The 21130-nt window shown below is 48.9% G+C and overlaps 4 protein-coding genes across 8 annotated transcripts; 1 reads left to right on the forward strand and 3 right to left on the reverse strand.

The window, feature by feature from the left end:
- Positions 1–264: 264 nt before the first annotated feature.
- On the reverse strand, positions 265–2721 carry LOC122377948 (rhodanese domain-containing protein CG4456-like). Of its 2 annotated transcripts, none has more exons than XM_043358586.1 (2): positions 2447–2721; positions 265–2140 (listed from the first exon to the last, which is right to left on the reverse strand). In XM_043358586.1, exon 2 carries the CDS (start codon positions 2068–2070, stop codon positions 1636–1638), a length of 435 nt encoding a protein of 144 aa, XP_043214521.1. In that variant the 5' UTR covers positions 2071–2140; positions 2447–2721; the 3' UTR covers positions 265–1635. The 2 variants fall into 2 exon arrangements, with proteins under 2 accessions (XP_043214521.1, XP_043214522.1); XM_043358587.1 differs by having other exon boundaries at positions 2519–2715.
- Positions 2722–3410: 689 nt separating this feature from the next.
- On the forward strand, positions 3411–13580 carry LOC122377951 (protein RER1-like). Of its 2 annotated transcripts, none has more exons than XM_043358590.1 (6): positions 3411–4477; positions 6278–6364; positions 6989–7093; positions 7496–7598; positions 9115–9332; positions 13061–13580. In XM_043358590.1, exons 2-6 carry the CDS (start codon positions 6290–6292, stop codon positions 13136–13138), a joined length of 579 nt encoding a protein of 192 aa, XP_043214525.1. In that variant the 5' UTR covers positions 3411–4477; positions 6278–6289; the 3' UTR covers positions 13139–13580. The 2 variants fall into 2 exon arrangements, with proteins under 2 accessions (XP_043214525.1, XP_043214524.1); XM_043358589.1 differs by having other exon boundaries at positions 3967–4170.
- Positions 13578–20948, reverse strand: LOC122377952 (mediator of RNA polymerase II transcription subunit 11-like). 3 transcript variants are annotated; one of them, XM_043358592.1, is made up of 2 exons: positions 20851–20948; positions 13578–15012 (listed from the first exon to the last, which is right to left on the reverse strand). In XM_043358592.1, the coding sequence occupies exon 2, from the start codon at positions 14614–14616 to the stop codon at positions 14113–14115; it is 504 nt and encodes a 167-aa protein (XP_043214527.1). In that variant the 5' UTR covers positions 14617–15012; positions 20851–20948; the 3' UTR covers positions 13578–14112. The 3 variants fall into 3 exon arrangements, with proteins under 3 accessions (XP_043214527.1, XP_043214529.1, XP_043214528.1); XM_043358594.1 differs by having other exon boundaries at positions 20503–20934; XM_043358593.1 differs by lacking the exon at positions 20851–20948 and adding an exon at positions 20376–20763.
- Positions 15870–18016, reverse strand: LOC122377950 (cell division control protein 6 homolog). Its single transcript, XM_043358588.1, has one exon. It carries the CDS (start codon positions 17789–17791, stop codon positions 16343–16345), a length of 1449 nt encoding a protein of 482 aa, XP_043214523.1. The 5' UTR covers positions 17792–18016; the 3' UTR covers positions 15870–16342.
- Positions 20949–21130: the final 182 nt, after the last annotated feature.

Consider the following 21130-nt stretch of genomic DNA (forward strand, 5'->3'; position numbering starts at 1 on the left):
GGCCCAACGGTGCAGGAGCAGCGCAAGCGTGGCTGGCTATACTACAGCTGCTGCGATAAGGCTTAGGCGCACTTGGGTAAACAAGTCTCCCTGCCGCAATCGTCCGCTGTGGAGAAATCACCGAGTTGGACCACCGAGTTGAACTAGTGTCATGGCTTCAGCTTTTGTCCATCCTTTCAGAACCGTTCATTAGGGTAAACAACGACGAGGGCGTACTTCTTGTATCGTTCAAAACAACTCCGCAACGTCCAGAAAACAGTAGGGTACATTTCAGAGCTGTTTATTATTCACGTCTTCGGTTAGTTCCCCAAAAAGCCAAAAACCGACAACCGCCGAACACACCCACCGACGAGCCCATTATGGACGAGCTAGGGGGCTTCATCACACACTATGCCGAGCCGAGGACGGAGCGGCACCGAGACTGGAGCGCCTACAGTGGGAATCATCGACCCCAGTCGGTGGAGCGAGCGCCCGGTATTGACCGACATCGCCAAGTCGCCACCACCTGTATAAATGACACCACACATCCACACATATGGGCTCACAAATGGTGCGCCCACGACCGGCAGACGAACCGTCAATACATCGCCGGTTTACTGGAAAAGTGGCAAAATATATGGGCAACAGTGGCATATTGTTTAACAATTAACGCCGGCACTTTCAATATTCACGAAAACAATGTTGGTTAAAGTTGATCAGCTAATGACTACATAGATGGATAATAAGGGCGGTCTCGATTGCACTTCAGTTTACAGTTCGTGAGGCACACTTCATAAGGCACTAGCAATGAGCTATGTGTATCAAGGAATATGCACGAAACTTTAAAAACGTGACATACAAGACACAGCGGAAATATTGTGCACCACAAAATATAATAACATCCTTTGTACGTTCAAAACGATAAAAACTTCTATTAAAAAACATCAACAAGCCTACGATTATCGGAAATATGTGTAAATATCATATCATTTATCATTTATCATTATCATATCATCATATCTTTAACTCACGATTATTAACTTAAGAGTGGCAGGGAATAGTTTATATGACACTGGGGTTCTTTGAACATTGACAATGGCAGGAGTAAATGTTGTCGACAGGTTATCCAGACACCGTTTACATGCCAAAGTTTCAACGCCGAAACTTACAGTCGGAGGCGACGCCAACAGTCCCACAACCCCCGCCCACCCCAAAGCTTAGACACGAACTAGTTAACCATCCTGAGTGTTAGTGCGACCACCGACCCAACTATGTAGACCGAATCAGTGTGTTAGGTGGTGTGACTGGCGACTACCGATACATTAGTGATGCGGGTTAATGCAATACCATTACTGACACCATACAATCCCAGAGTTAGGTATGCTGACTACCGAGTTAATCTATAAAATAGCACATTTGTTACAACCCATGCCAAGCTCAGCTACTACCCGACACAATAAAATATACGAAAACTTCGAGCCCACTACCGTCCGTATGTTAATGTCGAGCCCGCTACCTACTCACTCACACTATACTATATATGACCGTACTTCCTGCCCACTACTGACTAATAAAAACCTTGTATGTGAGCCCAATCCTACCGCACTCGCCCTGGTCCCCTATGTGACCTCTGTGACCTGACCGTGATCCGGCTCCTCAGTCACCTCCGGCGCTGGCCTCCTTCGGAGCGACGAACGGCTCCACGGCGCCGCCGTTCGCCTGCCAGTCGAGGAACGAGCCCAGGTACAGTTTGACGTTGTTGTAGCCGTGGCGGTCGAGCACGGGCACGGCCAGCCGCACACGCCGGCCCGAGCGGCACGACACCCACAGCTCGTCCTTGGGGGCCGGCTTAGGGAAGCCGTACTGCGCGCAGAACTGGTTGTCCGGCAGTGCCAGCGCTGCGTCCAGCTCCTGCAGCGGCACGTTCAGGCTGCGCGGGATGCAGCCTGTCTGCTCCAGCTCGTCCCGGCGCCGGACATCCAGAAGCAGCAGCTGGCCACCTAAGGCTAGCCGAGATGACAGCTCACTGAAGTTCACCTGGTGCGAGAGCACCAGATCCTCGGGAGGCATCTCAGTGGGCAGGTCGGCCATGGTAAGTGCCAGCAGCCGAGAGCGGACACACACGGAGAGTTGGAGTTGTCTCACCAGAGGATGAACACACCTGCCAGCAATTCAGAAAGCACGATTGTCAGATATTCCACCAGACCAGATTCAGAACCAAACGAACACTTACATGCAGACTGCAGTTGAAGTTTTGTATTTTGTGAATAAAAGGTGACACACTCACCAAGCACCAATGAAATTCATGTCATGGGTACAGGATGTACTATGTGTAGGTATTTGACACTAATTATTTATAACCTAGCTAACTTTATTTGGTGAACATTCCAATCCCCTATTCTAGAATACTTCAAGTTTCCCCGACTGCATGGAATGCAGCAGAATACACAATATGCGTCTAACCCACCGCAAACACCTCCGACAACGGTGACTGCGAACGCTGATTCACACACAATAAAGTCGCACTCCTGTAACGTACCCCCAGCCACTCGCAGCTTGTTTACACCACTGAACTCTAATATATACTGGAAGGAGCATTGGTGACTTGTTTTTGTCTATCGATTTCCGCCATTTTGTGTATACCAGAAATAGAAATTGCATGTACGGTAGCAGAGGTGCAGTCAAGTGAGAGGTACACTACTCAAAAGTGCTGCTGCTTCATGCTTGCAGTTTGATTGCAGTGATCAGGGGGTGTCGAAGTCTAGTAGGAAAATCTGGCAAATTCCCTGCGTGACGTCACGTCGGGGATGACCGACGGCACCTTGCACTGAAAGATACGGCAGAACGGCTATTTTTGAAAAATGATTAAAAATACTTTTGTGCTGTTATGACGCATAAAACGCTTATCAGCATGTTCCTCATCATGTGATAAAGGCTTATCCGTGGTCGAAAATAGCTGAGCCCCTCCCAATTTCCAACCACCGACCTCATAAGCAAAGGATGTAAGCGTAATCCTTAAGGGCGACTTTCCTATACATATCCGTACATATGCGTCCTTATGGAAATCGGTAGTGTGGCGATTGGCGACGCGCGCGACATCTGTGTGGCGACCAAGTGGCGACTGTGGCGACACCTGGTGGCTGCTTTTCTGCTGTATATAGGCATTGGGGTTTTGCCAGATGTGGTTCCTAGTCCTACTGCTACCCCACTATGTTGACCCAATACTAGAAAAGTTATTTTGCTAGTAAAAGGCAAGCAAATTGAAAGTTGATTTATAAAATTGCTTATAAATGATTACGAGATAATAATAAAGAAATTTTGATTGAATAATTATTTAAATAATCAACCGTGAAACTATATTCTGGTAGGTTTAGTAGAAATAAGTCCGTGCAACCTTGTATTTAGGGCCTTGGCAGTGATCAACTTTTCAAGACTTTAGACGCGTTTACATAGGGTTTGTTGCAAGCTTATATCTCCGTCCGTGATGTTGCAAAAGATGCCAATGGTGCTGAGCAATTTACAAAATGATCCCCTCTAAATATTTGAAGACCACTGCATCGAAATTATCGCCAAATTAACGAGCTAGAGCCTCGTCAAACATGCTATGTAAACCGGGTTTTTGGTATACACAACATGGCGGAAATCGTTAGACATTCTGGCCCATATACGGCCAAGGCGAGTGCTTCCCCCTGGTTTACACTTCAATTTTTTACACTTTCAGCTACCCGAAATCAACAGGCCCAAGTTCAATGAGGTCTAGAAAGAAAAACTATCTAAAATCTTACTGCGTTTAACCAACCACCAGTCGGGAAGTCTAGCAAGTTTTCATGTGACTTGCAGACAGCAAATCGCCATCATGCATTGCATTTAAAAGTGCTTAATCTAATGTCGTCATCAAAATAGCGATTTAGAAAAAAGCCATAAGCAAGCTATCTTTTATTTTGCGCCATAATTGTATAGAGTCAGTGAAGCTATTGAATGTGCCAGCATTACAGCACTCTTAGCAAACCTAGCGTTGTATCCTGTTAGATACCATTTTGTGATCAATATTTTTCCTAGAGATTGTAGAATTATCAATATGAATAAATAAAAAGCAAAACAAAATACCTATCTTGATAATATCACAATACAAAAGTAGAAATAAAAGCCAAATAAAATATCAATAACTAGCTTCCAGAAAACATCACCAGGGTGAGCTAGTAAAGACTGATTTGCCTAGAAATTAGAATAGACTGTTAGATTACGTGCGTTTACGTGAGATTTTCTCTGATATGTGTGGGGTTGTTGCCGTTGTGATTGTCGTCTGATTATCCGCTTAGTTTTTCCATAATCAACCTACTTCAGGTGTTGTTGTCTCATGTCCGCGGTATACTGTATTGCCTCTTCATTTTGATGTAAAATAGCTTGCAAGGTGAAGGTGCCTTGTTAAGATTACTTCAGTGCACCGGTGAACTCAAAAGCTGATCAAACTACACACTTCCTTAAAAGTGAAGTAAAGGTAAGTATTTTTATTTTTTCTTCAATAGTTTTAGTTTTGTTAGTCCTGTTCAAATGTTGGCATTATTAGAGCAGACGTCACACGAAGGTTTTCCATCTGAGGAGAGGCGCTGTAGGTTCGTAGGTTTAGGTTTGTAGATTGGTAGGTAGGGTAACGGTAGCACAGACGTCACTGATAGTTTCCGGCGGTGTAAACAGTCAAGGTAGGTGTATTGGAAGTATACTGACTTAGATATGGTAGCACTGTTGAATTAAATGACGTCATTGGATTATGAAAAAGTCTCTAGAACGTGTCAGCCAGGACAAAATGGGACTCGGCCGGTTCCAGCAGGAGAAACTGGGACTCAGTCGACTACAGTAGGGCTCAGCCGGTCCCAGTGGGACACAATGGGACTCAGCTAGTCCCAGCGGGACACAATGGGACTTGGCTGGTCTCAGCGGGACGTAGTGGTACTCAGCCGACTACAGCGGGACATAGTGGGACTCGGCCAGTCCCAGCGGGACAAAGTCAGAATCAGCAGGTCCCAACAGGACACAATGGGACTTGGCTAGTCCCAGCAGGACAAAATGTGACTCAGCCAACTACAGCAGAACATTGTGGGACTCAGCCGGTCTCAGCGGGACGCAATTGGACTGGGCTGGTCCCAGCGGGTCACAATGGGTTTCGGCCGGTCTCAGCGGGACATATTGGGACTCAGCCGACTACAGTGGGACATAGTGGGAATTGAACTGGGACTCGGCCAGTCCCAGCAGGACAAAGCGGGACTCAGCCGACTACAGCGGGACATAGTGGGACTCGAGTCCCACTATGTCCAGCGGTAGTCGGCTGAGTCCAACTATGTCCCGCAGTAGTCGGCTGAGTCCCAACATGGATTAGGTATTCCTCAGTGTCCCAAAATTACAATTTGATTTGGGTGTCAGAGTGGGAAATTCGAACCCTAAAAGGCCAATGAGAGTGGAAAATTAGAAACAAAATGTGGGATATTAACTTAATAAAGGAGGAAAACGGCCCACTGATTCTCAAGGAAGTTAAATATTACATCGCTGGAGTTAGGGTTTTTCCACTCATTTATGCCAAAGAAACATTTGAGAGTGGAAAATTCACTTTGAAAATCAAAAGTGAGAGTGGAAAATTATTCACCATTGGGTGTCATCTCCCACCCAAACCAACAAATTTTGGGACATTGGTATTCCTGGATGGGACACTCCGCCGATTTTCCGACCACACGACGGCGGCGGCGGATTTTCCGATGGCGAGGGCGCGGGCGTCATTTTAGCATTGCGTGCTATGGGCGGAGCGCGTCTTTTTGTATACTTTTGTCGTTTATTGCTTACCTGTAACCGATTTTGATGAAAAGTTTTGTGAACCTGGTAGAACAGGAATCGAGGAATGTCTTGAAAATACTATTTTCCACTGATTTTTACTGATTTTCGATGAAATGTGTTTTACTCGATGTTATAGCGCATTCCGTAGAAGACCCGTGAACGGTAAAACATTTTATCTTTGACCTGACCTGTGACGTCATCGATGACCCCGAGGTAAATGAAATTGAAGTTCCCATGACGAAATTGATAGGGCTATCGATCGCCGATCGATACGTCCAGTAGTTTCGGAGATCGTGGGGGAGGGGAGGGAGGGGGGGGGGGGGAAAAGTACCCCCAGCCCTCACTGCGCGAAAGGTGGCCGGGAGGCCCACCGCCTGCCGGATTGACATGCCAGAATCAGTTCATATTTGAAGTGCAGAATTAGAATTATGTTGTCATATGATTCACATTCATTAACACCGCCTATCTGTTTCAGTGTTATGCCAAGATGATGGACAACATGGAGTCAGAGCCCGTCAACTCACCTGCGCCTGTGCCCAAACTGTTCAAAAGGCTGGGACAGGTGAGCACCTCAGTCTATCATTTCGATTTGTCAGGCACTGTGCAGATAAATCCTAAAACCATCTGGGTCTATATTCGTGTCAGCACCTACTTCCGATCGAACTGGTCGCCCCGTATCGCTCTCCGTCCCTGCTTTGACCCGACAGGCTGTCCCGTCCATCGTGCCTCCCTGACCCGCCCTGAATGGCCGTCCCGTCCTACTGCACGGCCTTGGCGTGTCCCAACTGTCCCAACTCTACTCCCTTGTCCTGCACCGATTAATCGTTTCGTCCCGTGGCCTCTCCGTCCGCGCTCACCCCTCCCCACCTCCGTCCCGCGGCCCGCCCTATCGTACTTCCCTGTCGTGTCCTAACCCGCTCACCTCCCGCTGTCCCCTACCGTGTCCTGTCCCGCCCTCCGTCCCTATTGTATCGCAACTGACCGCCCCGGCCCTGCTCCCTGTCCCCGTCCCTCTCTGTCTCTGCTTCTGTCGTGCCCCGACTCCGGGCCCCCTAACGCCCTCCGTCCTTGTCAGTTGTCCCACTACCGCCCCTCTCTGTCTCGTACCCCTGATGGCCCTGTGCCGCGCTCTGTCCCTATGCTCTGTCTGTATCATACCCTGACTGACGGTCTCGTCGTGCCTCAGACGTTTCAGTCGCTGCTGGACCGGTGGACGCCCCACACGGCCGCCCGCTGGGTGTTCACCATCGTACTGCTGCTCGCCTTCGCCGTCCGCATCCTGGTCGCTCAGGTTCGTACACAGCCGAGGCGCACGCCAAAGGAAATGGTATGATCGGTTTGGCTGTGGGTGAATGGAGTGGCGTGAGTGTAAACTGTGGAACTAGCGAAAGTGCCATTATTTATTTTTTGAACATCTTCTTAATTTACTTGAATGAGTATCTAGGGAAATTTTCGGCGAGTGATTTTAGGCTCTGCTTTTCTGTTGAGGAAGAGGTGGAGTCAGTCATTGCAATGCAAGTTGCCTATCGGGTGTTCCGGTGTTTTCCATGTTTGGAAAGATTTGTTTGTGTTTGGGCTGCTCGTTGTCCGTATTTTGATTTGGCCTGTGATGATCACATTCCATCATTAGTGTGGAGTTAAAATTACTTTTTTCTAAATATTGGGCTCTGACACAAGCTTTTATTTTTCACAGGGATGGTATATAGTAACATACGCCCTAGCAATATACCACCTCAATCTGCTTATAGCATTCCTCACTCCAAAGCTGGACCCCAGCTTAGAAATGGGTTTTGAAGGTGAGTAGACAATAGTGTGGTGTTCGCTCAGCTAGTGAAAAGATGACTGGTATCTCAGCTTCGACTTAGTTGAACTACTATAGCTGTGTTGGGTGGTATGTTGGTGTTTTGGGATGGTATTTGGGTGCTGTTAGTTCGTGTGTCTCCTAAACTGTCAGTCGCCCGGTAGTTGGTTTGATGGACACTGCTGCAATCGTTGTTCCGTTTCTCGCCTCCGTTTACGATGCATTTAATAACATTTTAGTCACCTGTCCTAGCGTCTTTTGCTCTGCTTTCTACGATTCTACCCAACTGGGTGCTCACTGCTCAATGTTACGCCATCTCATTTTTCCATCTGTATCAAAACGAGGACTCCTTTTGCCACGCCCCCAGCCCGCTGTCATGCCACGCTGTTCGCCTCTTTATTTACATCCCGTCATTTACATTGCCTGTATAATCCCGCATACCCTGAAGCTTGTCTCGCGGCTTTTTTAACCCTCGCATGTGTGCGGCGTTTGCCAGCTTCCAATGTGTAGGGGGGGGGGTCGGTTGGACCCCCCGCCCTTGCCGTTTGGCCCCTGATCGAGCTAGAGCTTCGCGAAAAAAACGAGCGTGTTGCCCGTGACAAGAGGAAGCCGATGATACCCAATTTTAAGGTCCTAGGTATTTGGTTGATCTTCCAGGTCAGGTCAATGACCCAAAGTTGGGAAAATCGGGACCCATTAGAAAGTCGTAAAGTGTGGCTGCTAAGGGGGTTTTCGGGGGTGCTGATCACGAATATCGTGTTAGTTTTGATCACAGATGATGTCTTTAAGCATTTAGACCAGGTCGGGTCAGGTCAGGTCAGGTCAACCAGTAGGGGTTGTGACGTCACTGACGGGTATTCGTAGTACGTGTCAACCGCCTCTGACAGCTTCGTAACATGTTACGAAGGCACCAAAACTACTTCGTAAATGTTCAAATGGTTGCTAAATTCGAATTCAGCTCCAAAAACTAGCCCAGAAACATGTACAACTCGAAAAGGTGAACCGAGGTCACCCGAGGTCACTAAAGGTCAATGACCTGACCTGACCTTCAGGTGACCTTGACACCCACCCTAATGCATGGGAGCAACACCAAATCACATGTTTGAACGTTTGAAACAACGAAAAGCTTGCAAACGCGCGGCAAATGCGAGCCGACATACGCGGAATCGCGATTCCGGCCAAACATGGTCTCGGAAAAGAGGTCACAGGTCAAAGGTCATTTAGGTCAGGGTCATGAAATTTTCAGGGTAGGTGTAAAATTGATCAATGCGAGGGTACTGAAAGTTTCGTCGCGATCGGCCGCTTTTTACGCGAGTTATTCGCGAAAAACCATGGGGGGGGGGGGGTCCATCCGACCCCCCCCCCCTACACATGCGAGGATTAATCCGCGCGCCTGACTTTCGAAGTGCAAATTTCACTGCCTGTCATATTCTGTCTATCTCACTGTCTTCACACCTTGTTCTTCTTACCGTCTACGTCCTGTCGTTTGACCCTTATACCTCTGTGTACAGACGGTGACGAGCCGGGCCTGCCGACCCGTTCCAACGAGGAGTTCAGGCCGTTTATCCGCCGACTGCCCGAGTTCAAGTTCTGGTACAGCGTCACCAAGGCCACCATCATCGCGTTCGTCTGCACCTTCTTCGAGTTCTTCAACATCCCCGTCTTCTGGCCGATCCTCGTAATGTACTTCATCACTCTCTTCTGCATCACCATGAAGCGGCAAATTAAGGTGAGAGTATGAGCACGCACAGTGGCGGTTTCGTTCGCAGTCGGTTGAATAAATGTTCTATTCGCTGTGACAATTTAACATTGGCGTCACAAATTCAGCTTTTTAGGTTCCATGAGGTCATCAGATTACGCACCAGGCTGGGTCTCCAGCATATTGAGTTGTCGTATACCCTACAGTTTACTACTCCGTTCAAGAACCAGCTAGCTTTTATCATCCGCTTTTGCCAGCAAAGCAGCGTAATGTGTTAGTTTGTTCTGTCACCTCCATGTCAGCGCCAGCTCGCAGCAACGTTGTTGCGTGACGGACAACGGTAGGACTCGTCATCAAACGTGTAGTTAAAGTGGGACCGGCAACCATCAGGAGACACACTCGCCCGCTTCCGGTAGCCTATTTGAACTTTGAGCGTCCTTGTGATGTATGTCACTAACTACAAACTGACTTGGTGACCCGAAATTGGCGTCACAAATCCAGCTCATCAGATTTTATAGGTGCCACGAGCCGATAATATCGTGTGCGTGGAGTCGAATGATCACAAATACACCTTACCGTCCCAGGCGCAGCGCTCAGGCAGCCGGGGCGAGTGTCGCTATCGCGCGCCGATCGTAGGTTATCGGCGCAGGAGTCGGTCACCAATGCCGGCCCCGGTCCGCTGAGACCACCGGACGGTGTGCGGTGGGGCGGGACTGTCCCCAGGGAAGGAGACTGACTGAACGATGACCGAATGAGATGGATTGGACGGGGGGGGGGGACTGGGGTGGTGGATACTAGCGACTGGACTAAATAGACGGTATCGAACCGGATTGGGTTGAAAAGTGATTGGACTGGACTCAGACGGATAGTGACCAAGCTGTGGCTAGACGGCCGCTTGCTGGACTGTGCAGTGTGTAGGCTCGACAGAGCCATTTCGGTCGCGCTCTGTCGTATACGACAGGTAGTTCATTGTTACCGCTATGGCGGCGACATTGAACGTCGTCGCCCGATCCAGATAAGAGTGCAGTGTGCGTGTTAGGTCGGTCAGGGCCGGGGGAAAGTCCCGCCGACCGACCGGTTGACCGCCGCCCCTGTGCCGCGCACTGCGCCGGGCTCTGAGGACAGGTGCACGTGACCGGGTCAGCTGACTGACGTGGTCGGTGGACCCAGTAATCGATGGTGCAGCTGCAACCCAGCCACGTATGCAGGATGTAGATACATATGTAACGAGTGCGGGGCTATGTGCTGAGCTGGTAGCGGTGCTATGTGCAGCTGCTGCAGATAAATAAAGCACATTATCAATTTGCAGATTCTGCTTCCTATGCAGAAGTAAATCAATTACTTTAGCTAACTGGCAATATTCGGGTTTCATATACTGAGCGAATGTTGACCGCATTGATAAATGCTGTTACGTTTACACAATGAGCCTTGGAAGTGCGCAGTGTATGCTATGACGATTGCTTCCCCGCATTAATGACCATGACGTTGCACGCTGATTGTTGAGTGACGTCGCTAGACTTACATCGGTAATCGGTATCTTAAGCACAGCATCAGAACGGTTATATTAAAGTCTCGGACTGCTGTGTATACCTTCTCACTGTCGTCGTGCGTTCGACTGTCCGCTGGTCTTATCTAACCGCCGTTTAGCTTGTCTTATCCACCAGTCATGCTAATGTATTTTACTGCCTCCCCGTGTCACCTAATTTTGCAGCGCTGCTGTAACTGACTGGGAGTCACCGTATCCATTCCAATACCGCCTTTCTGACCGCCGAACTGCCGTGCAACACGTGTCTAACCGCTGGCCCGCCTGTCTGACCGCTGGGGCATTCCACGATAGATCGTACCAGGCCCGTCACCCTCATCTCTCAGATTTTAATGAAAATCGGTTCTAGGGGTAATCATAGGCCCCAAAGACGCCTGGCAAAATATCAGACTTCTCAGATCAAAACTTTTTGAGTTATATTGCATTACGTTTTTTTAACTTCGGTATGTAACGGTGAGTTTGATGGCCTATAACTCAAGAACGGGTTAAGCAACCAACAAAAAGTAAACAACACTAAGCTTTCGATGAATCAAAAATTAATATTACTGTTTAAAAATTCCAAAGAAAAAATTTCATTGTTGAGTTAAAACCTTAATCTTTTTTCATTTGCCTCTTATGACTTTTGGGACCAAAATTTTTCACATTTTTATTTTTTCAAAATAAACTTCATGTCATTGCAAATCGACATGCAAAAAATTAGAAAGGTGTTCTTTCTATAAGTTCCTCATTTTCCCGCAAACAAAATGGGTTTCGGAGGGGTTGATACGACCCCAGCACGCCGTTTCGCTTCTAATAGAGCTAGAGCCTCGCGGAAAAAAACGAGCGTGTGTGCCGTTACAAGTCGCAGCGATTGGCACCCGATTTTAAGGTCTCAGGTTAACCGGTAGCGTCTGAGGTCAGGTCACGTGACTGAAGTTACGGGTTCGGTTTTTAGTAAATAACTTCGCAAAAAATGGCCGCAGAGCCGCGATTTTGGCATCATTGTGTTCGCCTAGCTCAGGTGCATCGAATGGTATACTTTTTGCTTGGGTGAGGTCAACTTAAGTAGTTGACCTCGGGTCAAGGTCAGGTCAGAGCCCCTCAGGTCACAAAGCTGGGCAAAGGGTATCATATGGCATATCATTCGATTCGGAAGGTCTTCCCGAGTCCATTGGTGGCTTTCCCGACTCTCTAGCTCCATTTGATCGGGAGTTATTGACGAAAAACTCGTACGACCCTAGTGACGTCATAAATGACATCACGCAAGGTTAACAATGCAAAAGTAAAGCATTGGACTTTGCAAGGAGTGCATGAAATCACGATACCATGTACGTGGGATAGTTTTAGATCATTCTCGGAGCCAAAATAACATTTTTTATATTTCCCCATTGACTTATAACAGTGATGTCACGTGACCGACCTGACCTCATGTAACCTTGAAAAATTCCCCGATATACAAGTTGTGAGACCTCTGGAGGACACCATGTATGCGTCCTGTAACTTTCATCTCGGACAGCTATGGTCATTGGCGTCCAAAACAATGTCAGAACCAAACAGCCTTTTCACCCTCGTGCTTATAGGAAAGAGGGTTGGATTAACCCTCTTTTCACTTTTTTTCAGATGACTCAGACTTAAATTGAAATTTCAGTAACCCGTGATGTCACTAGGCAGCTTTACCACGCCATTTGTAAGCTCCCCTCCCGAAATCACTATTCGAAACCGTTATCGTGACGTAAAATAAATACATTTATAGAAAGAACACCTTCCTAATTTTTTGCATACTTCTTAACAATGAGCCAAATATTTTTTTAAAGAAATAAAAATTCAAAAAAATTGGTCCCAAAGTCCAAAAAATAGAAATGAAAGAAAACTCGATATGTCATACATAAAATAGCGTATTTTTCGAAATTTCAAAAATACATATTAATCCCTGTTTCATTGCAAGTTCAATGTTTTATAACATTTGGCATTTGAATAATCCGTCTTAGAGTTACAGCCCGCCAAACTTAGCGCTGCAAAGCAAGATCCAAAAAATGTTATACACCATAACTAAAAAAATACTTATCTGATAAGCCTGAAATTGTTACAGGTGGATTCAGAGCCCCTGATTACCCCTGAGACCAATTCTCGTCAAATTCCGAGAGATGAGGGTGTCAAATTGGAAAAAAGTGGTACGTTCTATCGTGGAATGCCCCCGCTGTCTAATGTCTGACCGTCGTCCCCCTGTATCCGGCAGCATATGATCAAGTACCGGTACGTTCCGTTCACCTGGGGCAAACCCAAATACGCCGGCGCCAACGGAACGGCTATGTAGCTGCCGCCATCACCGTGCTGGGAGAGTGCAGTGGGGGCAGAGTGCCACACGCCACGCACAGACTGCTGAGAGGACGGTGCGCCCGGCCGGCCACCCAGCCGCAGAGGCTGTCGTGACGGGCCGGCGGCGGCAGCTCGCTAACAGCGCACCGGTGTGATGTACCCCGGCCACCAGTCACAGTCAGTGCAGTCAGGTGACGCGTCCAGGGCAGAGGCGGACGGCCGGCGCCGCCCGCGGGTCGCACTCAGTGATCGGTTAGACAGACAGACTAATGACAGCGGCCACCCGGCCCGGCGCCGGGCGAGCTTCGTTTGAGTTCACCAACACGCGCGTGTTTCGCCCCGTTCACAGTGCTCAGTTTGCAATGGACGACACGGTGTGGTGAATGTGATGCCTATTTACTGCTTATTATTTATCCCAAAGAATAAATTGTGAATGGTTGGCTGGTGGTTTTATGTGTATGTAAATACAGATGGCGCCACATTCACGATACAAAGTACCCAGCACGGTTTTCTATCAAACACGGGTCAAAACATTGTCACAATGTCACATTTAGAATACGGATTCGACAAGGACACCAGCTGAACACGAGTAGGACTTCCCAGTCCCTGTGGACTGGTGACCGGGGTGGCGGGTATACGTAGGTGTCTGACCGCTAGCCGCTCCTCCAGCGTCCACTGAGAATGGGTGAGCTCCTAGTCCGCCACCACGGCACTGCACTGCTGGCCGATATTCATTCCGATATTACGCGTCCGGTCAGACCGAGCAGGAGACTACCGATGCCGCTCAGTCTTATATCAACCTTCCCCAGTGCCGCCGTCTCCATGGGCCGACTTGACCCTCTCTGGTCCCCCAGTCCCCTCATTGTCCCTGTGGCTCATCCCACAGCGGTCCTGCCAGCCTCCCCAAGACCCCCGCGCCCTAGCCCACAGCGGATCTCCCAGCCAGCTCACTGTCCATCCGACTCGGCCCGCTCACTGCCCCGTCGGCTGCTGGCCGTACCCCGGTGGCGCCTGGTGGCCCATCGGCTGCGGCTGGGGCTGCGGCTGGCCCGTCGTAGCCTGGTACGGCGGTGGGGGACCCTGCACGGCCGGCCGCGCCGCTCCGCCGGCCGCAGCAGCAGCGGCCGCGGCGGCTGCCGCAGCCGCGTGGCCGCGCTTGGCGTCCAGTTTGGCCGTCTCGTTCCTGGCGTGTCGGAGCCGGTGCCGCGCCATCTGTAGCACCTTGGAGGAGCCGTAGCTGCTACCCTCGTGCGGCTGCCCGGTGGACACCTGGGTCAGGTAGTTGATCTCGCGCGTCAGCTCGGTTTCGACGCTGTTGAGCTGTTTGAGGAAGAGTGTGGAGTGCGTCTCCACCTGTTTGATGGTAGCCTTGTCCTTGGCCAGTTCCTGCAGCACGCTGGCGGCCGTCTGTAGCACGTTGGCCAACTCTGCCTCGATCTTCTCCAGATTCTGCAGTCGCTCCGTCGGCGCCGCCATCGCTCCCGGGCGGGTCAGGCCACTGACAGATCACAGATCACGGCGGGTCCCTCTGGGGTCACTGACCGGTCACGAGCGGGCCAGTCACAGGTCACCGACAGGCCATTTAGAGGTCACCGACGGACCGATCACAGTACACCCAGCGGGCCACAGGTCAACGGCGGGTGAGCCACAGATCGTCAACCGGTGAGAGGCCGTCGAATGAGCACAAGTCACCTAATGGTCGCGGCTCATCCTGCCACGGATCACCGTAGGTTACCTGATGGTCACCTCACGTACCTAATGGTCACGTGACAGCTTTCCAGATGGCCACGCTCACTTCACGCGGCCAGGTCACAGGTAACGGTGAGTCGCCCTCCGCTTGGTGGAACCGTCCGGTCACTGGCCACCTGGTGACTGGAACAGTGCACAAACAATATTGTTAATGCTTGCCAATGTCCCAAAATTTGTCGATTTGGGTGGGAAACGACATCCAAATTAAATTCATTTTTCACTCTTACCACCAATATTTAAGAATAATTGTCCACTCCCAACCAAGAAAACTTAGGATTTTTTACCAGGAGCAGTAGTGTGGATGCCAGGTTTAGCATCAAACATTCTACACCCTAGAATAAAATACATGTTTTTGTTGTTTCTCACTCCTTTTAGATCTAATCGAATCAGCAGTTTTCTACCTCCCCCCATTTTGGTGAATATTTTTCCCCTCTGACACCCATGACAAAACTCAATTTTGGGACACTGATGCTTGCAAGGTCAAAGTTGCAAGGACAAGGTCAAGGTCAAGCCGCGAGCGCAAATGAGCTCGATGTCGGCTCGCTCGTAAGCCCAATTGATTAAGACGGCCTAACTATGCTACACTGACTGATATCACCTCCTACAATAATAATGATACAATAGACTACATACAATAGGTATATAGACTAGGGACCGATAGAGACCGCCAGTCAGCAGCGCCTGAACCGGGACCGGATACGCTAGACGCCTCTGGGACGGACGGACGGACGCAAATCTGCAACAATGACGGACGATTTCTTAGCCCGCTCGCTGAGGCTCTCAGCACGGGTTAACTCCAGCGGAACTGTCGGGGGGGGGGGGCAAGCGATGGAGAACAAACGGGGCGCCGGCTGGTGGGGGCACGAGAAGACATGTCAGCGACTGAGTACGAGCGAGTGATACCGCGCGGTGTCGTGGAGAGCGTTCCTTCCTTCCGACATGTCACCAAACCGGCCTGGCATAGCAATAAAAACATTGTCTAAAATCCCAAGTTGGCATGTATTAAAACATCAGGCGGCAGGCATTATACAATGCACATTCGCATACATGACAATGCATTCATAAAATTCGAGATCGGTCATGAGCTAAAATAAAACCAGATGCAAAACGCACTAAATAAAAAGCCAACACAGAGTCGAAACACCCAAATGGCAGTGCAGTTTACGGTCGGCCCCAGTTCACCACGGGAATGCCACGGCACATCACACAAAACAAACGCGAGAACGTCGCATCTCATGAGAAGTAAACAAGCACATGACCAAAACACTCCAGGTTCTTACAGTTACCTGTGCCTGCTCAATGAATTCAGGTTCCTGTACAATATTCATTCAACAGGGGCATTTGCAAAATACCTTTGGTAGATCATATGCTAGAGCAATACAATTGGAGCATCCCTGAAGTCTCAAGGTCTGACAATCAATACAACATGAAACCTACAGCGACACAGGCTGAGTCATTTCCTAACAGATGAGCTGTCCCTCAGGATTGCTGCCAACAGCTCCTTATCCTGCATAGCCCTGACCAGTTCAGTTTCATCCAGCATCAGGGACAGCTTGCTCAGCCTAGCCTCCTTGCTGCTCTTGATGGTGACAATGCCTCTGGCTTGCACCATCTCCATGACGCTGCAGAACTCAGACTGCTGCACTGGCACCACGTGGCGACCCTTGCACACCCGGCTGTAGGTCTCATGGAGCTTCCCCATCTGTGCCTCCTTGCTCTTACCATGTTTGAGCATCAGCAGGAGGGAGCACACAGCCAGCTTCTGGTGGATGGGGAAACTGTCCGCCCCGGCCTCACACTGCTGTACTACAACATTCTCATACACCTCATTGAACACCTGCAGAATCACAGCTGGTCCCACTACTCCAGAGGTTGGCTTCTTTGGAGTGTCAGTCATGTCAATGTTCTCATCTATGTCTAGGAGCAGCTGACGTCTGACCTTGCGCTCGACCACCTCCACTGCCCTGCGACACACAGCCAGGGCCTTGCGGGCATCACCGGCCACCGCAGCCACCTTCCCAGCCAGCAGGTGGACGGCTGCTGAGGTAACCACTGTGTCACTGTTGGGCACCTTAGCCAGCCGAGCTGAGATGATCTCCACAATGTCCTGCTTGCTGTATGGAGGGAAATGGAGCAGGGTTGGCCGGACCTTCACGTGAGCTGTCAGACGAGGCAGGAGCCGATCAGTCAGATCTAGGGAGTTCGCTATTCCGATCAGAACCAGTTTTGAGTTCTTCAGCATTGGCCAGCCAAAAATGGTGTACAAGATCTCCTGATTCCGGCCCTCTAGATGATCAATTTCATCAAGAATAACCAAAATCATTTTGCTGCCACTGACGAGCTTCTTCTCTAAAGCTTTAATGGCTTCATTTTCTTTCATGGTAGTCTGCCTACCACTTGCACACAGCTTTGATACAAGATGATTGTAGATAGCATTAGTGGACTGCAGAGACATGCAGTTTACCCACACTTTCTTCACATCATCGACATCGGCCAGCACTTTTTGAAGACAAGCAGTTTTACCTGTGCCAGGCGCACCAGAAATGTACATGCTTCTTGCCTGCTTTTGAGAGACAGATTCAGCAATAAATTCCCTGATGTCACTTGTTTGCCTTCCTCTACAGAGCAGCTCATCTGGAGCTGCGACATTGAGGACCTCACTGACTGCCTTATGCACTCCGGTGTTTGCAGCTGAGAGTGCGAGTTTTCTCCTGCTTGAAGACCCTGTCTTCTTGGCAGGTGAGAGCTTTGCAGGTGACAGTTTCAGTGGTGAGGGAGGCACTGACTGGGGCCTTTTCTTTGGACTCAGCTGCAGCGGGGAGAGTGTCATCCGGCCGGGAGACTTGACAGGCGACGCCGGAGCCGGGACACGGCGAGCCTTTCTGGTTCTCGTTCCCAGCATTGTTAAAGCGTGTGGTCAAACGTCTTCGAATATAATAGTATTGAAAGTCTTCCTAATAAAACCAAAAACCACCACAATGCACCTCAGACGCAAGAAACAACAAGACGCCGCACCACCACAGCTGATAGGCGGAGAACGCGCGCCAATTTACCGCCAAGTACTTTTGTGTACAATAGGGAAGGGCCCGGTGCAAGTACTTTCAATAAACACAATTTATCGGTAATTTTCGGAAGTTTCAAAACAGTCAAAAATAAAAAAAGTAGTCAAAAAGTAAGGCAAAACAGTCAAAAAGGCAAATGCAGTACCAATAAATGCTTAAAATTAGAAACACATCGTCAGTATAAATTATGGTATAAATACTCGACGGCATGGCAGGCCGAATTCCATCACTAGCCTAGCGTAGTATTTTATTTTTCACTACGCGTGGGAGATTTTCAGCACAAACTGAGCTGATGGTAGCGAACGGCGCGAACGGGAGGCTAGCTAGCAAAACCATAATCAGTGGCGGATCCAGGGGGGGGGGCAAAATGGGCATTTGCCCCCCCCAAACGGCATGATTTTAACATTACGCCTATGGGCGATGCATGGAAAGAATCGATAAATTTTTATGGTTTGCCCCCCCCAAACCTCTGAGCTGGATCCGCCTCTGACCATAATTCAGGCATTTGTATTGAAAGGGAGGTTGTGACCAATATACTCTGGTTGTGACCAAATGACTTATGACAATGGTTGTTGCCCCGGGCGGCGGGGATAATGTAGAGGAGGGTATGGCCGATGCAGGGATCTGCCACTCGGCACGGCAGCGTATTGCATATAACTAAGGAGAATGGTCTCTAGTGGTTTAACTGAGAAAATTACAATCGATCCGTCACCCTACACCACATCGTTGGGTTCATATGACCTCATAAAGATCACCAGTTGCAACAGCCGGATGAAAGGGAGAAGTCAGGCCGCTGACCAGCTTGCTGTGGCTATTACAGATACAGTTACAGCTGGATGTCGTAATTATCAGTTAGAACGCTGCAGCGGCTGCAACTGGTCTGGGCATACAGCTATGCGTCGTGCGCAACTATCGTGATGTGGCGCTTGACACAATCTGGGAGGTCGTTCACGTAGACAACAAAGAGCGTCGGCCCCAAGACCGAGCCCTGCGTGATGCCGCTCACGACAAGGTGTTGGATCGAGCTTGTTCCATTGGTTGCCACTCCGACCTCGACCAGTGAGGAACACCTCGATCTATTTGAGCACCGGGCTTTGGATCCCGCAACCATTCAGCTTCGCAATCGTGCGAGCAGAGCAGGCGCTTGTGCGAAGCAGAATCGAAAGCCTACCGGGAGTCTAGGTACAGGCAGGCAATGTCGACAGGCTCTCCACTCTCCAGCTGCCGAGTCCAGTCCTCCAGGGCGGAGAGGAGGTAAGTAGCGCGCGATCCCTTCGAAAAAAAAAACAATGACGCCCATGCTGGGCGTCATTGAGCTGTCCAGTCTCCTCTGTAAGGAACTCCACAATTGTGTCCCTGACTATGCACTCCAACACCTTCAGTATCACTGAAGTCAGGCTGAAAGGTCTGCAGTTTGGTATAGCTCCTATCTACAACCACCCTTGAATATCGGGAAAATAGTTCCCAGCCTCCACTCATCCGGAAGAGAGCCACTGATAAGGCACTTCTGGGACAGAGAGCGAACAGGAGGGCTGATTGCGGCTGCAAGTTCTCGCAGGGCCTCAGAGAGGATCCCATCAGGACCAGGGATAGTGATTTGTTTGTTTGTTTATTGGGTCATTTGGGCGCGCCGACTGCCAAGATCATTATGCGCCCATAACGTCATAATAGTCAAACAAGTGTGTCACGACAGGAAACCAACTAGATACAAGGACTAAAAAGCCAGACTAGATAAAAGAGCAAGGAAGGATAAAATAACGAAAGCGCCTTGTAACAGACAACTGACTAGAGAGGACTAGATGGATTGGGGTCAGGTCGTGTAAATCACTCCGAATTTGATTGATCGGATAAAGGTGAAGATGTTGCCGGATAAAACCCAGGGTGACTCGTCACCCCGTAGGTGGCGGATAGATCGCAGGCCCCACTCTGCCTGTCATTGTGAGAGACCAGGGAAAGTGGGTGGACCAGTCTGCGTTGAATCCCTAAGTAGCATTCAACGAACATATGCTCCAGAGTTTGTCCTTCCTGTGAATATGCCATAAAAGGTATGCTGGAATAGTCTTCCCAGGTTACCTTCCAGATTTGTCAGTTGTCAGTTGTCATCCTAGGTTTCCCAGGTCTCCTAGGTTAGCTAAAAAATAATCAGTCTTTCTAAGGTTTTCAATGCCAGGATTAGTTTTTTTACCTTTGGCTTTATATTATCTTTGAGCATGTCAAAGAGGGTTCCCTCAAACATCTACTTCAGTTGCCTGGTGAGGCTACTCAGGTCATCACTTGTACGGACACAATGTTTGTAGAACCCAAGGTCTTGGATTTCCACATATTTCTACGAGTTTAGGTACCTACTTTTCTAATTTCTAAGAACTTTTCTAAAGTAGACATTCTTTCACTGATAAGATCGACCATGATCTCAATCACTATCACCTTGACGTTCTCAGTCGCCATCACCTTGATGGTCTCGATTGTGGTGCTCCTTCGTTTCAGCAGGACTGACTCGTACAAGCCTCACAAGGACACTGTGAAGGTCACTTGTCATTTTTGCATAGTTTACCTTGCTTAGATTCAGCTTGGCTCCATAGTTGCCCTCTCTTGATGTGGGCATTGTCCAAAAATTATGTACAGGAGATGCAAGTGGGTCAGCTAGGGCAAATTTGGCTTTATAATTTACATTGCAGTTTTTAACCTTATGACAAGTGAAGATTTATAAATTATGTAGCAAATACTCAAATATATTAGCAAATACTCAAATATATATTTCGGTCGCCCTACTGTCATGCCTTGCTGCAAAGTTGACAGGCAAATACCTAACTCATTTCTATTACAATTATCAGAAATGTCACACCGCTTGCACGCAATACCACACTTAGTTTTTAATACGTAAGATTTTAAGGATGCTTACCTTGACAGGACAATCCGGCAGTCCCTAAACTCTACAAGTTAAGACGGTTTTGCTGCAAAAATCACAAAAATCAATCGTAATCTAATAATAATGTTGTTGTTGTTCTGGGTTAGGGCGCGTAGCAGCTTGGCTCTTGCGTCCAACATCTACATCTAATAATAACCAAAATAACATCTAATAATAATGCCAAACACAAAACTTCTAAATGTTTGCGTCACATTGTAACTTCTACGTCGTAAATGTAAAAAGTCGTGCATAAAACCTACTACGGTTAAAACCT

The sequence above is a fragment of the Amphibalanus amphitrite genome, unplaced genomic scaffold (assembly GCF_019059575.1).
Source record: "Amphibalanus amphitrite isolate SeventyFive unplaced genomic scaffold, NRLGWU_Aamphi_draft 000053F_arrow, whole genome shotgun sequence".
NCBI classification, from domain to species: Eukaryota; Metazoa; Arthropoda; class Thecostraca; order Balanomorpha; family Balanidae; genus Amphibalanus; species Amphibalanus amphitrite.

Bases quoted from the DNA above. Each gene is read 5' to 3' on its own strand.
- LOC122377948 (XM_043358587.1), bottom strand. From the start codon at position 2,640: ATGCAATTTCTATTTCTGGTATACACAAAATGGCGGAAATCGATAGAC. The intron at 2,141-2,518 runs GTACGTTACAGG...AATTGCTGGCAG, and splicing joins CAAGCTGCGAGTGGCTGGGG to GTGTGTTCATCCTCTGGTGA.
- LOC122377951 (XM_043358590.1), top strand. From the start codon at position 6,290: ATGATGGACAACATGGAGTCAGAGCCCGTCAACTCACCTGCGCCTGTG. The intron at 7,094-7,495 runs GTTCGTACACAG...TATTTTTCACAG, and splicing joins TCCGCATCCTGGTCGCTCAG to GGATGGTATATAGTAACATA. The intron at 9,333-13,060 runs GTGAGAGTATGA...TGTATCCGGCAG, and splicing joins CCATGAAGCGGCAAATTAAG to CATATGATCAAGTACCGGTA.
- LOC122377952 (XM_043358592.1), bottom strand. From the start codon at position 14,616: ATGGCGGCGCCGACGGAGCGACTGCAGAATCTGGAGAAGATCGAGGCA.
- LOC122377950 (XM_043358588.1), bottom strand. From the start codon at position 17,791: ATGCTGGGAACGAGAACCAGAAAGGCTCGCCGTGTCCCGGCTCCGGCG.